Consider the following 17,704-nt stretch of genomic DNA (forward strand, 5'->3'; position numbering starts at 1 on the left):
AAAAAAAAAAAAGACCCAGCAAAGAACAAGGTCCCCAGTTCCCGTATTATTGACCTTCAAGAACTGCAAAAGAGTCAAGACCCAGTGAAAGACGAAAAGTTTGAGTGGCTGCTGGACTCGCGGGCGGCACGCCTGACTCGGAAGCAGCTGGGGGAACCCGCCTCGCGGTCAGGGTCTCGCCGCGCCCCCAGGCCGGCTGTGGGAGCAGAACCCTGAGGATGGAGCCTCCCTCTCCAGAAACCCGCTCGAAACTCGGAAACCCCCGGCCCCTCCGCGCGGGCCCCGGGCCCCGGGCTCCTTCCCCGACGCGCCCGAGGGCGCGGACCAGCCCCCGGCACGCGACCCCGCACACTTCCGGGCCCGACGCCCCGGCCGCTAGCCCCCTTACCGGCATCATCTTGGACCCGAACCGCATGGAAGCGGGTGGCCAGACGGCGGCCCCGGCCGAGCTGAGGCGCCCCGGGGGTCGCGGATGCGGGGGAGGGGAGCGGAGAGCGAGGCCGCCCGGACCTGTTGCGAGGCGGCGGCGGCGGCGCGCGGGTCCGCAGGGCCCTCCGCGCGGCCTGGGGCACCACAGAGCCCCGGGCCGACCCCCCCCGCCGGCCGGGCCCCCTGACGTGCTTTGTCTCTTTGACGCTCGCGACGGTCGAGGCTCCCTCCTCCGCTCCGAAACCAACTAATCCCGGGTCGGGCCCCAGCCGAGCCCGCGCCGGCTCCGCCCCCCGCGCCGACCCCGCCCGCGGCGCGCCTGGCGGCCTGGGGGAGGGGCGCCCGCGAGAACAGGAGCCGCGCGCGCCTGCGCGGGCCCGGCGGCGCGGACATGGAGCTGCGGCTGCCGGCAGCCTTTTCTTTCTTCGCCTCGGACTTAAGTGTGGTCGGGGCCGCGCGGCGGAGCGGCTGGAGCGCGCGCCTCCTAGCGGAGCCGGGGCAATTGGAAGACGGTGCCTTAGGAATATCAGAATGGTAGTGAATGGCACCGAGCCGCCCCAGAGCTACCGCCGTCACCTCCTGGGCGGCTCCGAGTTGTGGAAGGCAGGGGACCCTTTGCCTTCAGAACTGGGCGCCCGAGGTTGGGCGAGTGGACAAAGTCCTCCCGCGGCCGCGTCGCTGGGCCAGGCGGAGAGAGGCGGGCGGACCCCCGGGGGAGGCCCGGGTCGCGCCGCGGAAACGACTCGACTCCCTGGAGGTGGCCAGGACCGACCCTGTCCGGACAAAATGGAGTTCCCCGTGTGGTTTCAGCCCGCGGCGCGTTCCCAGAGCTCCTCTGTGACCCGGCTCTCGGATTGTTCGCCTTTCATTTCATTTGCCGTTGTCCAAATTCTAATTTAAAACTCATGTGTTACTTGCTGTGAGGTTAACAAATGTACGCCGCAAACTGGATAAAGGGATAACTTTTATGTTGTGTATGTTTTACCACAATAAAAATAATTTTTTTAAAAAAGCGTAAAAATGTGGCAGGCAGCATTCTGAGGAGCTTCCCTGGGAGGTGCTGGGAACACCCTGCAAGCAGCCTCCCATACGGGGAGTCGGTGGATACCATCCTTTTCCGGGGAGGGAGGCCAAGGCCTAGGGAAATGGCAGAACTCTCTTCCAAAGAGTAGCAGAGCAGGTTCAGGCTCTTCTTCCACCTTCCAGGGAGACACATTCTCCGGGAACCCTAACTCCAGGAAGCCTCGTTCTAGTAAGTTGTCAGTGCAAGTTCACTCAGAATCACTTTTCTCTGCCTTTATAACATGATTCTAGAACCTGAAGGGGAGTAAATCCCCTGGGTTTATCTAGTTTCAAGAACAGACAATTCTTTCTTAGCCCACCATGTCCCTAACCAGAATCTCCATCGAACTACCTGTTGCACCATCTCAGCTACTGTATGTGGCAATACTAAATTACGGTTAATTCAATTAGAATTTAACGTTCTCGGCCGGGCGCAGTGGCTCACGCCTGTAACCCCAGCACCTTAGGAGGCCAAGGCGGGCGAATCACCTGAGGTCAGGAGTTCGAGAACAGCCTGGTCAACGTGGTGAAACCCCCGTCTCTACTGAAAATATAAAAATTAGCTGGGCGTGGTGGCACATGCCTGTAATCCCAGCTACTCGGGAGGCTGAGGCAGGAGAATCGCTTGAACCCGGGAGGCGGAGGTTGTGGTGAGTGGAGATCGCCCCACTGCACTTCAGCCTGGGCAAGAAGAGCGAAACTCCACCTGAAAAAAAAAAAAAAGAAAGAATTTAACGTTCTCAAAAAATCTGGTTTATAGTCTTGTTTTTCTTAAGAGGGTTATATTGAGTTAAGCAAAATAAATTCATCCCTCATTCAGTAAATATTTATTAAATACCTACCACATGATAGATATTCTTCTAAGTCCTAGGGATACATTAATGAACAAAAAGTTTGAAAGACAAGTGTAGTTATTGTGAACAAAATAGAATAAGGGAAGGGAAGGGGATGAGGTGTACAGGTGCAACTTTAAATAGGGCAGTCAAGGTAAGCCTCACTGAAAAGGCAGTGTGTGAGCACAGTCTTGAAGCAAACGAGGGTGTGAACTCCACGAATATGAAGGAAGATTTCCAGGCAGAGGGAAGAGCCAGCGCTAAGGCCTAATGTGGGAGCCTGCCTGGCAAATTCTGGGACCATCAAGGAGGCTAAGATAGCTGGAGCAGACGATGAGGGGAGAATAGTAGGAGATGAGATGGAGTGATATGAAGGGCCAGACAAGAAGGGCCTTGCAGGCTATTCTAAGGACTTTACCTTTGCTCTGAGTGAAATGGGGAGTTATGGAAAGGTTTTGAACAGAAGAGTGCTGTGAGCTGACATATTTTAAGAGGATCACTCTAGCTGCTGTGGAAAACTGAAAGTCAGCAGAAAACCATAAGAAACTCTTGTAATAAGCCAAGCAAAAGGTGTAAGTGGCTTGTGCAAGGGCGCTAACAGCGGCTATGGCAAATAGTGGTCAGGTTTTGGATATATTTTCAAGTCCCAACCCATAGAATTTCCTGACAGATGTGAAATATGAGAGAAAGAAGCCCTAAGTTTTTGTCCCAAAGGATGGAAGTTGCCACAAACCAAAATGGAGAAGACCATGAGTGGACCAAGTTACAGAAAAGAGGAGATCATTTGGGAACATGTTAACTTCCAGAATCTTAATAATAAAAGATACCCCAATACTGAAATTTAGCACGTATGTGGGAAGCAATACTTTTTTTTTTTTAACTTTTAGGTTTGGGGGTACATGTGAAGGTTTGTTGCATAGGCAAACTCATATCACAGGGATTTGTTGTACAGATTATTTCATCACCCAAATATTAAGCCCAGTACCCAATAGTTATCTTTTCTGCTCCACTCCTTTCTCTCACCCTCCACCCTCAAGTAGGCCCTAATGTCTGTTGTTCCCGTCTTTGCGTTCATGAGTTCTCATCTATTAACTCCCTCTTCTAAGTCAGAACATGCAGTATTTGGTTTTCTGTTCCTACATTAGCTTGCTAAGGATAATAGCCTCCAGCTCCATTCATGTTCCCGCAAAAGACATGATCTTGATATTTTTTATGGCTGCATAGTATTCCATGGTGTATATGTAGCACATTTTCTTTATCCAATCTGTCATTGATGGACATTTGGGTTGACTCAACATCTTTGCTATTGTGAATAGTGCTGCAATGAACACATAAAGACACATGCATCTGTCTTTATGGTAGAATGATTTGTATTCCTCTGGGTATGCACTCAATAATGGGATTACTGGGTTGAATGGTAGTTCTGGGAAGCAACAATTCTTTTTGGTAACCTGCAGTTCATAAAGGGACTATTTTACACCAAAAAACCTACTTCATATTCCACTGGGTTTTTTTTTAATTTTTTTTGCAGACAAAGAAACCCCCAAAACAGCCGAAGATATTATGATCCACAGTCATCTAGAAAAAGAATTCTGGATATTGGTCACTAACCTTCCAGTTCTCACCAAAAAACCGTGTCTCATTACCACCCTAAAACTGGTTGTACACAATAGTAAATTATATTTAGTATGAGCGTTGGCAGCCCTGGCTTATTAATAAAAGAATTACAATAGAAATGGAAGCAAGGAGAGAAAAATTGGAATAAGACAGTCCAGTTCTATTTCTTTGCTGTCTGTTTACACAAATGCCCTGCCCAAGGGAAGGGAGGAGAAAAGGGACAGCAGTTGGCAATATGTCCTGAAACTCACTTCTAGCCAATTGAGAATTCCCAGCTGCCAAACAGCAGGTATATTGAGGACTTTCCTTTTTTTTTTTTTAATCACAGAAGCGTGAAACCAAAGAACCCTTGTCTGTGCTTCAGTTTCATTCTCTCAGATTCTGTACCACTCAAACATGGCCCTCAGATGGGTTGTTTTCTACCAAGTTTCACTTTCTCTCCACTCCCACCCTCACCTGCTTATTCTTTCAAGAGCTTCTGTTTGGTTTTCCCCACCCTATAATTCTCTATTCAACTCCAAGAAAGATAAGTCAAATTACCACATTCTGAGTGGGGAGGAGCTATCTTCTCTTTTGGTTCTCACCCCCCTCCCCTTGGCACAGTACAATTAATTATCTGTTTGGCTTGAGTTCAAATGTTTAAGTTCTCAACTTTCTCCCTGTGTTACTCTTTCTCATCTTCCACAGATGTTCAAAACTTTGAGTCCCAGTCTCCTCTCAGAAGATGAATTCCCATCTTACTCAGCCAACGAAATAGAGACTATTGAGCTTGCACTCCTGCAATACCAACTCATCTGGGTTCTTCTCTACCCTCTCCCCACTCCTTTTGTTGATCTATTTTACTAATACTCATGTGGCTGTATTTTGCCAGGCACTGTTCTAGACTCTAGAGGTAACAGAGAAGAGACTTGCCTTCATGGAGCTTACATTCTAGTTGGGAGGAGCTAGACAACAAACACATGAATAAGGTAATAATAAATGCTACGGGAAAAAAAAAAAAAAAAAGCAACGAGGTAAACCTAAGAGAATAGCATCTATTTTAGATAGGCTGGCCAGAGAAGGCCCCTGTGGAATGAGGAGAGGGAGGGAATCGGACTCTAGGCAGGGGGAACAGCAAGGACAAAGAGCTTGAGGCAGCCTTGTGCTTGGCATCTCAAAGACATGGCAAAAAGACCAGTGTGCCCAGGGCAGAGTGAACAAGGAGGGGAATGGTAAGAGAGGTGGAAGATGTAGCCAGTGCCCAGGTCATGTAGGATCATTTAATATTCCACCAATTATCCTCTCTCTTGAAACCAGAGATACTCCATTTTTACAGATTCCTTAACCTGTACAGATTTATTCAGTTACCTCCTACATTCCCCTCAAGTTAGCAGTAATCTGAAAGAAAGATGGGGCAGAAGCTTGTGTATCAAGCCTCTTTGCATCCATTTATACTTTTCCCTCTGCCTTAAAAACCTTTCCCTCCGTCCACCTTACCCTATATGGTAAACTTCTATTCATCTTTCAAGTTCCTACCTAAATGCCTAAATGTCTCTTTTTTTTTTTTTTTTTAAGAAACAAGGTCTTATACTGTTACTGAAGTTGGAGTGCAGTGACATGATTATAGCTCGCTGTAACCTCAAACTGCTGAGCTCAAGCCATCCTCCCACCTCAGCCTCCCAAGTAGCTGGAATTACAAGCATGCATCACCATGCCTGGCTAATTTTTAAATGTTTTGTAGAGACGGTGTCTCACTGTGTTGCCCAGGCTGGTCTAGAACTCCTGGCCTCAAGCGATCCTCCTGCCTCAGCCTCCTAAAGTGCTGGACTTACAGGCATGAGCCACTACACTGGCTAAATGTCACTCTTAAGGCCATGTTTGATGTTTCTCACACAGAATTAATCAATATTTCATGTATATTCCATAGTACCATGTTGTGGTATTTACAACATGACAGAAAAAAGCACATCTGTCTCCCTAACTAGCTGCAATTGCAAAAACTATTTCTTATTCATTTATTTGTATATCTTCAGACCTAACATTGTGCCTAGGGCATAATAGATACTCAATGGTATAGTACCTAATTAATGCTTACCATGCTGTCTTTTCTCTTTACTAGGTACGGGAATAGTGAGATTTTTGTCCTGATTCCTGCAATAGCCTTAGACAAGTCTTCCTACAACTTCTCTTGCCTGCTGCAATTCATTCTATACCCTAGGGCTTAGCAAACTAGAGCCCAAATTTGGCCCTCCACCTGTTTTTGTATTGCCTATGAGCAAAATTCATTTTTACATTTTTAAATTGTGAGGGGGAAAATCAAAACAAGACGAAGAATATTTTGTGATATGCAAAAACTATATGAAATTCAAATTTCAGTGTCCATGAATAAGGTTTTATTGGAACACTGTCACACTTATTTATTTACATATTATCTAGTGCAGCTTTCAAGCTACAACAAGAGTTAAGTAGTTACAACAGAGTCTGTACGGCCAGCAAAGCCTAAAATATTTACTATCTGGAAATGTTCTGACTTTTGCTCTACCCAGCAGCAAGAATGGTCTTTTTAACACAAGTGTAATCATGTCACTCCCATGGTTAAAACTTTTCGTGTAAGTAGATGGGGTATGGATGGGCCAGAACTAAAGGCTGAAAGGTGTTGGGGTCAGGTGATGAATAGTACCCGGGAGTGATGAGTTACATTTTTCTCTCTTCTTTTATATGCTCTACATTTTAGATAATAAAATGGCTTTTAAAAAAGAAAAGCCTTCAGTTGCTTTTTATTGTTGTTAGGATAAAGAGTACTTCAACATGGCCTCTAGGCCCTCACATGGTCTATTTCATACTCACCCTCCAAGGTAGTTGGAGTAGGAATAAAGCCCAGCAGACGTATGTCTCCTCATATTCATGACAAAGGATTCAAAATTGGTAACATTGTAGGATAAATGCAGTGCTTTGAAGACATATATCTATGATATATGACTCTAGCTTGATTTGGCTAAAGTAATTCCCTGTTTTATTGGTAGCCCATGGAACAAGGAGCTCATGATTTCTCTTCTTCTATTGTCAGTATTTCTCCATTACCTCACCCCCTCCTCACTCATCTAGTCTACGTTTCAGCCTCATCCCTCCTCTGAAACAGCTCTTGCCAAAGTCACCAATGGCCTCTGTTTCACTGATCCAATAAACACCTTCAGTCTCGTCTTCCTCAACCTTCTAGAACCACTTAGCTGTTGCTCATTCCTCCCTTTCAAAACATCCTTTTCTCTTGACTTATATGACAAAGCTCTTACCATTCTTCTCCTACCTCCCTCATTACTTCTTGGTATCCTTTGAAGGCTCATTTTTCTTCACCAGCCTTCACAGATTGAAGGTCCTGTAGTCTCAGTCCTAGCCATTTCCTCTTTTCACTGACTACCTTCCCTTCTTCCTTAGAAAGTTGTCTTCACAGTCTTAAACCTCATCTACACACATCTCTCTCTTTTTTTTTTTTTTTTTTTTCAGAGATGGAGTCTTGCTCTGTTCCTGGGCTGGAGTGCAGTGGTGCTGTCATAGTTCACTGCAGCCCCAAACTCCTGGACAAGCAAGACTCCTACCTCAGCCTCCTGAGTCTGGAACTACAGGTACGCACCATCATGTACGGCTAATTTTTAACTTTTTAATTTTTTAATGTTTATGTATTTATTTATTTTTTTAGACAGAGTTTCACTCTTATTGTCCAGGCTGGAGTGCAATGGCAAGATCTCAGCTCACTGCAACCTCCGCCTCCCGGGTTCAAGCCATTCTCTTGCCTCAGCCTCCCTAGTAGCAGGGATTACAAGCATGCGCCACTATGCCAGACTAATTTTGTATTTTTAGCAGAGACGGAGTTTCTCTATGCTGGTCAGGCTGGTCTCGAACTCCCGAACTCAGGTGATCTGCCCGCCTCAGCCTCCCAAAGTGCTGGGATTACAGGCATGAGCCACTGCACCCAGACTATCTTCATATTTTTTTATAGCTGTAGGATCTCACTGTGTTGTCCAAGCTGGTCTCAAACTCCTGGCCTCAAGCAATTCTCCTGGCTTGATCTCTCAAAGTGCTGAGATTATAGGTATAAGCCACCATGCCTGGCTAATTTTTTGTATTTTCAACCTAGGCTGCTTCTCTAGGCTCTAGAACTGCACTGTCAAATGCAAAAATCACTAGCCACATATAGCTGTTGGGCACTTGAAATGTGGCTAGTGCCACTGAGAAACTAAATCTTTTATTTTAGGTTAAATATAAATAGCCACATGTGAGTAATGGCTAAAATACTCAGCAGTGTAGGTACAGAACACCTCCATCCTCACAGAAAGCTCTATTGAATAGTGCTGAATTTCCATATCAACATGTCTGAACTCAGCATGTCTATTAAAACCAAGGGATAGTTTTTATTCCCAATCCTGGTTCTCATCTAGTACTTCCTATCTCAGTGTATGCCACGAGTGTTCTTCCATTTTCTCAAACCACAAACCTGAGAATCATGTTTGACCTTATTTCTCCCTCATCTCTAAGATCTATTCAATCATCAAGCTCTATTCATTCCATCTCCTCAATATCTCATCAAACTCCCTTTCTTTCTTGACTACAGCCATGCTATTCAAGCTACCATCATTTCTTATAAATCTGATCACAAGAAAGCACTGCTTGATGTCCTTCCTCAACTCTGCCTCCGAGCCCTTGAATGCCTGTCTCTGCCCATCCTTCAGTGGTACCAGGTACCATGGTCCTCTCCTTCTGTGAGACTCAGCCACACCATCTTTTTCAGTTTCCCTTTTGCCCTTCATGCTTCCTCTAGCACATGCTGTAGCATAACTCCAAGGACCTCACCTTCACCATGTGTCACCACTGTATTCACTGTATTCATTACACTGGTTTGGGTTATTCAATTAATGTCAGTCTCTCCCACAATACTATAACCCACAGGTAGGGACTCTACTCATCCTTATTTAGCATGGATTCTTCAGTACTTAAAACAGTGCTCAGTCCATAATAGTAGAATGAATACATTAATTAATTAAAGAGTGACTAAATGAATGATTTATTCATTTGTCTGTAGCTTACATGATTCGAGTCAGTGTTTTGTACATTTCCCAGTTCTATGGCCATAGATTATATCTGTCACCCCAAATAGCCATCTCATAAATGCCTACGAAAAGTTCTGATTGAATGAGAGTGGAAGGATCTATGGAATGTAAATCTCTTGCTGAAATACAGACCTAAAGTGCTTGCCCTTCTGATGATTGGCCAGTGGTGTTGTCTTTCGTAAAGAACTATATTTATGAGGCCAGGTGGTGGCTCGTACCTGTAATACTAGCACTCTGGGAGTCCGAGGCAGGTGGATCACTTGAGGTTAGGAGTTTGAGACCAGCCTGGCCAAGATGGTGAAACCCCATCTTTACTAAAAAGTGTTACACTGGCCGGGTGCGGTAGATCACTCCTGTAATCCCAGCACTTTGGGAGACCAAGGCGGGTGGATCACCTGAGGTCAATAGTTCAAGACAAGCATGGCCAACATGGCAAACCTTCTCTCTACTAAAAATACAAAACTTAGCTGGGCGTGGTGGTGGCTGCCTATAATCCTAGCTACTCAGGAGGCTGAGAAAGGAGAATTGCTTGAACCCGGGAGGCAGAGGTTGCAGTGAGTGGAGATTGTGCCACTGCACTCCAGTCTGGGCAACAGAGTGAGACTCTGTCTTAAAATAAATTAAAAAATACAAATACAAATACAAAAATTAGCTGGGTGTGGTGGTGAGTACCTGTTAACTCAGCTACTTGGTGGCTGAGACAGGAGAACCGCTTAAACCCAGAAGGCGGAAACTGCAGTGAGTCAAGATGGTGCCACTGTACTCCAGCCTGGGCAACAGACTGAGACTCTGAGACTTTAGAAAGAAAAATTAAGGCTTCTCTATTGACAAGCAGGAGAATTTTAACCTGAAATAATGAAAATAGGCTTCCAAATGCCAAGAACTCACAAAGGCCCAGTGGCCACCAACAAAGTCTGTTGCAGCTTCCGTTCTCCCCGTTGCAAAGGGGCTTTATTCTACTCTTAAACACACAATGTCAGATGAGAATAATTTTTAAATCATTTTTAAACGTGGGATTTATTCAAGTAATTTTCAAGAATGCCTATGAAAAGCACACTGATTTTACAGATACATGGCCTAAGTTCCTTTGAGGAAAGGACCAGTTCTTAAAGTTCTTGGTATTCCCTTTAGCCTAGCACACAATGTTTGACTCTCAATTACTAAATGAATGTAATGTGTTGCTGCCACAAAAGTTGTTCTCTGAATAGCTAAAGATAAATAATTAGAAAAGGAAAAAGTTTTTCCTTTTCTAATTATTTATTAGAAAGATGGCTCATGCCTGTAATCCCAGCACTTTGGGAGGCTGAGGTGGGCAGACTGCCTGAGGTCAGGAGTTCAAGACCAGTCTGGCCAACATGGTGAAACCCTGTCTCTACTAAAAATACAAAAAAAAAAAAAAAATAGCTGGGCGTGGTGGTGTGCGCCTGTAATCCCAGCTATTCGGGAGGCTGAGACGGGGTAATTGCTTGAATCAGAGAAGTGGAGGTTGCAGTGAGCCAAAATCGCGCCACTGTATCCAGCCTGGGTGACAGAGTGAGACTCATCTCAAAGAAAAAGAAAGAAAGAAAAACTAACTAGATGATTTTATATCATCATTTAAACCCCACTTATGAGGAATCCATAACTCACTTCTAATAACTGTTACATGTGACATTTAAGTTTGTTATTAATTGACAGTTGAGAATATTTCACTCCACCCCCTATTGTTGCCCAATGTAGATTAATTGAGGAAGAGTAACATTTTTTGTATTTTATTAGGCAGGTTCAGAGAGCCGCCCAAGAGTAACATTTCTAAAAGTCTTGGCCAAACTCGTTTTTTATTGCTCTAGTTAAGGCCCAGAGGGAGCTTTTAAAAGGTCAGCAGAGAAAGTAAATTTAGGAGACTACAAAACTGAAAAAGGAGAGTAGTATCTACTTAGAGAGAATTTTCACTTCAAACTGATGAGTCCTCAAACTGTAACCACTGAAGATTTTTTTTCTTAAAGTAGTTGTTTTCTAAAATCTATTTTCTTTCTTTCTTTCTTTCTTTTTTCTTTTCTTTTTTTTTTTTTTTTGAGATCTGAAGTGATTTTACCTTTATTTCCTTCACTTTTAGCCAATCATGAAATTTCACAGTGATTTTTGGGGTGGGGCAGAAGGGAGGCGGTGTTAAGAATCATCGGGGCTGTGGCCGGTCAACCTGCAGAGGTGGAGGCAGTGTGGGCCCTCACTGGGGCAGCTGGAGGAGCACGGACTGCCCCTTGGCAGATAGGTGATGTTCCAAGAGTGTGAGAGCTGGCCCGCGATGTCCTCGGCAGCTTCCTGCTCAATCAGACCATTCCCTGCGATGGCCAGTGAGTTGGCAATCAGCTCAGCTGCCTTGGAGTCGCCCTCAGCAGAGATGATGGCCACCTTTTTCTGCTGCTCAGCCTTTTCCACCGCAAATCTGGCCCTCTCTACTTCCTGCTGAGCCACCTGTTTGGCTTCCACCGCTTCTGTGAACTCTTTCCCGAAGGTCAGATGTGTCAAGGACACGTCGTCCAGGATGAGCCCAAAGGTGGCTGCTCGTTCCGTAAGGTCATCGCTCACCTACCTGGAGACCAGCTCTCTCTGGGTGATTAGTTCTCCAGCATCAAAGCAAGCCACCGCTGACTTGAGGATGTTGGTTGTGATGGACAGAAGCACACGCTCATCATAGTCCTCTCCTATGCTGGTGAAGATGTGAGGAAGCTGGCTAACAATGGGCCAGAAGAGGATGCGCAGTGTGATGTTGACATTCTGTAAATCTTTGCTACCAGTGATGACTGACACATTACGTGGTCGAGAATGGCAGTCAAAGATAATTGGTTTTCGTACCCATGGGAGGAGAAAGTGAGTCCCTTCCCCTTCCACAATGTCCTGTACTCCATGGAATCCATCAAAGATGACAGCTCTGTGCCCAGCATCCACATTATATAAAGCAGAGTTCACCACGCCTCCTGCAACAGCTAAGGCCAGGCCAAACTTGCCGATGGACTCAAACACTTTGGCAGCCATGTTTTCTTCTGTTGGACCCTCTCACACCTGCTTCCACTCTGACCTCCACATGAATTCCCCAACCACACATACCCCGAAATCTATTTTCTTTTCTTTTTTTTTTTTTTTTTTTTGAGACGGAGTCTCGCTCTGCCGCCCAGGCTGGAGTGCAGTGGCCGGATCTCAGCTCACTGCAAGCTCCGCCTCCTGGGTTTACGCCATTCTCCTGCCTCAGCCTCCGAGTAGCTGGGACTACAGGCGCCCACCACCTCGCCCGGCTAGTTTTTTGTATTTTTTAGTAGAGACGGGGTTTCACCGTGTTAGCCAGGATGGTCTCGATCTGCTGACCTCGTGATCCGCCCGTCTCGGCCTCCCAAAGTGCTGGGATTACAGGCTTGAGTCACCGCGCCCGGCCTCTATTTTGAAATATACATCACATTTACCACATCTAATAGAATAAATATGATATTGAAAAAAGTAAAGCATGCTTATACAAAAGAACTGACTATAGTTCTCCCTGTCCATTTAAATATGCATTTAGCCCAGCATGGTGGCATGCGCTTATAGTCCCAGCTACAAAAATAAATAAATAAACATGCTTTTCTTTACCCCGATTATCAATTTACATTAAAGTTTTCAATTTAATTCAATAAACACGATGAATATCTATTATGATCCAGTCACTGTTTGGGGCATATCTATGTGAAATGAAGGACACATAAAATTGAAGGCATTTGGCCAGGTGTGGAGGCTCACGCCTGTAATTCCAGTACTTTGTGAGGCCGCAGCGGGTGGATAACCTGAGGTCAGAAGTTCAAGACCAGCCTGGCCAACATGGTGAAACCCCATCTCTACTAAAAATACAAAAATTAGCCAGATGTGGTGGCACAAACCTGTAGTACCAGCTACTCGGGAGGCTGAGGCAGGAGAATTGCTTGAACCTGGGAGGTGGAGGTTGCAGTGAGCCAAGATCGCCTGGGCAACAGGGCAAGACTCTGTCTCAAAAAAAGTAAAATAAAATAAAATAAAATAAAACAAAATAAAGAAAGCATTATTTTAAGAACCTATAGGAAGAAAATATTTTCATTGCCATATTCGTGAAATTGGTACTTTTGTTCCTCATTTTATGAATAAGGAACTTGAGGCCCACAGAGAAGTCAAGTAACTTGTCTGAAGCCTCCCAGTTGGTAAGTAGCAGAAGCTAGGATATGAACCCAGAGCACTGAGTCCAGAGTCTACATTCTTAATCCCTGTGCTATTGCCCCTTTACCACTGCTCTATTCTTCAACACTTCTATACTGAGTACGAGAGAAGGCAAGGGGCCAGCCGGTGAAAGGTAAGTAATTCAAAGCACATGCAGTCTAGCAGAGGAAAACGTACCTATGAGCACATGACTGAAATCAAATGCACTGGTGCTCTGGCTGAAGTCCACACAAGGGATAGTCACCTTATCCCCTGACCCTCCCAGGATGAGATAGTCAGGAAAGCCTTCACTGGGAGGAGGGCTGATTAACTGAGTCCAAAAGATGAGCTCACCATCTTTGGTTGGTTCAGTTGGTGTATTTTCTATTTTGCCTATTTGAAGCCTTGATTTACTAGGAAAAATTTTTATTTCATTGAAACTAAGTTTTATTGTCTACTATATCCATAGCAATATGAAGTATACAAATAAGACATCGTCTGTGCTCTAGAGGAGCTTATATACTCAGGAGAGGGGAAATGCAGGCAGAAATAATAATATGTCCACCATTTATAGCACAATTACTATATGTCAGGCATCATGCTAAGCTCTTTACAAACATTTCCTCATATTATCTTCATTAACCCTACAGGAAAGTACTATTATCTCTATTTTATAGATAAACTAAAGCTTGGAGATGCTAACTTACTGACTGATTCAATAGATAACTTTCTAAAAACCTGCTATGTATGTGCTGGGTGCAATTCTAAACTTTAGGGATACTGTGGTGAAAAAGATAAGTTCCTCCTGACCTGCCCTGCTCTCTAGATGTTTTTATTCTTTTTTTTTTTTTTTTTTTTTTTTTTTTGTAGACTGGGTCTCACTCCATCACCCAGGCTGGAGTGCAGTGGCACGATCACAGTTCACTGCAGCCTCAACCTCCCCTGGTTTAGGTGATCCTCCCACCTCAACCTCTGGAGTAGTTGGGACTACAAGTGCATGCCACCATGCCCAGCTAATATTTTGGTATTTTTTTGTAGAGATAAGATTTGGCCACGTTGCCCAGGGTGGTCTCAAACTCTGGGGCTCAAGCTGTCTGCCTATCTCGGCTTCCCAAAGTGCTAGGATTATAGGTGTGAGCCACCATGCCCAGATTAGAAGTTTTTATTCCAATTGGGGAAGACAGATGATAAACAAGTAAATAAGATAAATGCTACAAAGACACTAAAATAAGATGGTGCAGTAGTGACTGAGGTGGGGCATTTTAGAAATAATGGTGAGGAAAGTTCTATCCAAAGAGATGACATTTGAACTGAGATCTGAGTGACAAGAAGAAACTATCCTCAGAAGACCTGAATGAAAAGGGTCTCAGGCAGAAAGACGAGCAAATGCAAAAACCCTGGAAAAGTGAGCTTGGCATGCTGGAGAGGCAGAAGAAAGGCCAGAATGGCTAGAGCAGAGGGCTTCACCCCAAATCACACAACTCATAAATAGCAGAGATGATTCAGATCTGTGCCTGCCTAAGGTGAAAACCACTATGTAGTATTGCCTAAAGAAACAAATAGAATGTTCTATGTGTTGTCATCACTGGGTGTGTTTTTAGGTTAACCTGAGCAATATCCAAAGGCAAGGGAACATATGGAATCAAAAGTCGAAAGAGGAAATTCTTGCAAACAGAAAAGCTTCCTCTAAAACAGGAGATACAAAGACAAATAAGGCATTGTATGCATGAGCTGTATCAAACCCTGCTTCATTAAACCCTGGTCTTAATCTCAGACCATTATGCATCCTCAATTCTTATCTTAGACTGGAATCCCTGGCAGGGTTGATGGAATGCATCTCTGATACTTCAGATTAGAAGTTCAAATAAGCTTAATCTAAAAATTTCTTCCTGCTTCTCCCAGGTGCCAGCAGAGAGCTATTCAGCCTGAAGGGTTCACCCTTCTGGTGGCTCCAAGAGAAGAACCATCTGGGCAAGGCGGCAGCAGCCATCTGGGCAAGAAGTTCTGCAGGAGGTGGTGCAGAGCTGGCTAGTCAGGCTGTGATTAAACTGGTGTGTGAGTGGTAAGTTCAGACAGGAGCTGTTACTGAGATAGTAATCATAAGGTAAGTGGCAGAGAACCAAATTGTGGGCAGAGCAGGCTCAAGTTGCCAAGCAAGCTGTCATAGACAAGGAGGGCAGAAAACCTTATTGAAACATAACACCACAGATGAATCTAAGACAGATCTGTTGTTCTGACACCTAGCTGGGTCAGGGAGCCCATTTTTACTGGAGTCAGCCTGGAGTAGCTCTAGGCTAACTGGGTAACTCTGCTCCAAAGAAGTCTCAATCTGTATTTAAAGGTTGGGCCCCTCCCCGTATCCAGGCACACAGATTGTCTTACTCTAGCTCAACTGGGAGAGGAAGTTTAGCCTAATTTCCCTGCTAATAGTTGGCATTAAAGAAGGTGCTTTTTCAGAGTGTGGTCTGTATGTTCTGCCTGCCTGATCTGTGGGTGGTAGGCAAAGGTGCACATCTACTGTGAGATCTATAAAGGCAGCTCTTCTGAAAAATGGGCTGAATTATCAACCGCATTCTTTCATGATGTGATTAGAAAAAAAACCATGTGTAGCAGTAATAGGAACTACCTTTGATTTTTAAGTTCCATGACAGATCTTGAACGTATACAACATATAATATCTTATTAAATCTCACAGCAACCCTATGAAATTGATACTATTAATATTCCCAGTTTACAGATAAAAAAATTTGAACTTAGATAAGTAACTTATATAAGGGGTACAAATGAGAAGCAGTAACAGGTCACTCTAATGCAAAAGCCTGTATTCTTCATTTTTTAAATCAACTTTATTGAGGTATAATTTACATACAAAGTAATGCACGTATCTTAAATGTATAGTTATTTGAGTTTTGACAAATGTATACACCCTTGCAAATACAAACAGATCAAGTTATATAGCATTTCCTTCACCCTCATACCCCTTTGTATTAGTCTTCCCTACACTGGCAACCGTAGATCTGCTTTCTGATGCCAGAGAGTAGTTTTCCATGTTCCAGAATGAATAAAATGAAATAGTATGTACTCTTTTGTCTTGCTCTTCTTTTGTTCAGCATAATGTTTTTGTTGTTGTTGTTATATTTTGGGGGGAATTATAATTTGAAATACTTGTACCCTACACAGATAAGTATCTGTTTCTCAAAGAGAGATTTCAATTTTGAGTCTCTTTTTTTTTTTTTTTTTGAGGCGGAGTCTCGCTCTGTCGCCCAGGCTGGAGTGCAGTGGCCGGATCTCAGCTCACTGCAAGCTCCGCCTCCCGGGTTTACGCCATTCTCCTGCCTCAGCCTCCCGAGTAGCTGGGACTACAGGCGCCCGCCACCTCGCCCGGCTAGTTTTTGTATTTTTAGTAGAGACGGGGTTTCACTGTATTAGCCAGGAGGGTCTCGATCTCCTGACCTCGTGATCCGCCCGTCTCGGCCTCCCAAAGTGCTGGGATTACAGGCTTGAGCCACCGCGCCCGGCCTCTTTTTTTTTTTTTTAAGACAGAGTTTCACTCTTGTTGCCCAGGCTGGAGTGCAATGGCACCATCTCGGCTCACCGCAACCTCTGCCTCCTGGATTCAAGCGGTTCTCCTGCCTCAGCCTCCCGAGTAGCTGGGATTACAGGCATGTGCCACCACGCCCGGCTAATTTTGTATTTGCAGTAGAAATAGGGTTTCTCCATGTTGGCTAGGCTGGTCTCACACTCCTGACCTCAGGTGATCCGCCCACCTCAGCCTCCCAAAGTGCTGGGATTACAGGCATGAGCCACCGCACCTGGCCTGAGTCTCATTTTTATATACAATTTTAAAAGTCATATGAATAAGATCAAACCTTGCTTGTATTGTGCAAAGCAGAATTGCCATCTGTTTGCCTCTTACAGTGTTATATTTTTTAAGTGTGAAGGGGCTTCCCAAGCTTTACTAGGTATAGCTGACAAATACAATTATATATATTTAAGATATACGACATGCTTTGATACACATATAAACGGTAAACTGATTACCATGATCAAGTTAGTTAACACACCCATTACCTCACATAATTACCATTTGTGTATGTGTGGTGAGAACATTTAAGACTTACTCTCTTAGCAAATTTCACTAGTCAGCATAATCTTTTGAGATTCATTCATGTTATGGCATATATCAGTTATTCATTTCTATTATTGCTAAATAACTTTCCACTATTTACATGTACGACGATTTTTGTACCCATTCACCTACAGAGAGATATTTGGGTTGTTTCCTATTTCTCTGACTATTGTGAATAAACCTGCTATGAACATTTATGTACAAGCCTTTCTATGAACACGTTTTCACTTTGTCTTTTTTTTTTTTTTTTTTTTTTTTTTGAGACGGAGTTTCGCTCTGTCGCCCAGGCTGGAGTGCAGTGGCCGGATCTCAGCTCACTGCAAGCTCCGCCTCCCGGGTTTACGCCATTCTCTCGCCTCAGCCTCCCGAGTAGCTGG

At 44.5% G+C, this 17,704-nt stretch overlaps 1 protein-coding gene and 1 pseudogene across 4 annotated transcripts in view; both read right to left on the bottom strand.

Moving 5' to 3' along the window:
* TP53BP2 (tumor protein p53 binding protein 2) overlaps positions 1-702 on the bottom strand; it is a 68,230-nt gene extending 67,528 nt beyond the window's left edge. For all 3 annotated transcript variants that reach the window (XM_033197351.1, XM_033197349.1, XM_033197350.1), the window contains exon 1: positions 389-702. Coding sequence is in view for 1 of the 3 variants with exons in the window: in XM_033197349.1 (XP_033053240.1) it covers positions 389-415 (27 nt within the window). In the remaining 2 variants the exon portion in view is untranslated. The remainder of the gene's footprint in view (positions 1-388) is intronic.
* A 10,325-nt stretch (positions 703-11,027) lies between these two features.
* Positions 11,028-12,103, bottom strand: LOC117074869 (annotated as a pseudogene). The gene has a single exon (XR_004433740.1). The product of XR_004433740.1 is annotated as a prohibitin-like (transcript).
* Between the last annotated feature and the right edge of the window lie 5,601 nt (positions 12,104-17,704).

This window comes from Trachypithecus francoisi, unplaced genomic scaffold, assembly GCF_009764315.1.
Source record: "Trachypithecus francoisi isolate TF-2019V2 unplaced genomic scaffold, Tfra_2.0 Lachesis_group5, whole genome shotgun sequence".
In the NCBI taxonomy this organism is placed as follows: Eukaryota; Metazoa; Chordata; class Mammalia; order Primates; family Cercopithecidae; genus Trachypithecus; species Trachypithecus francoisi.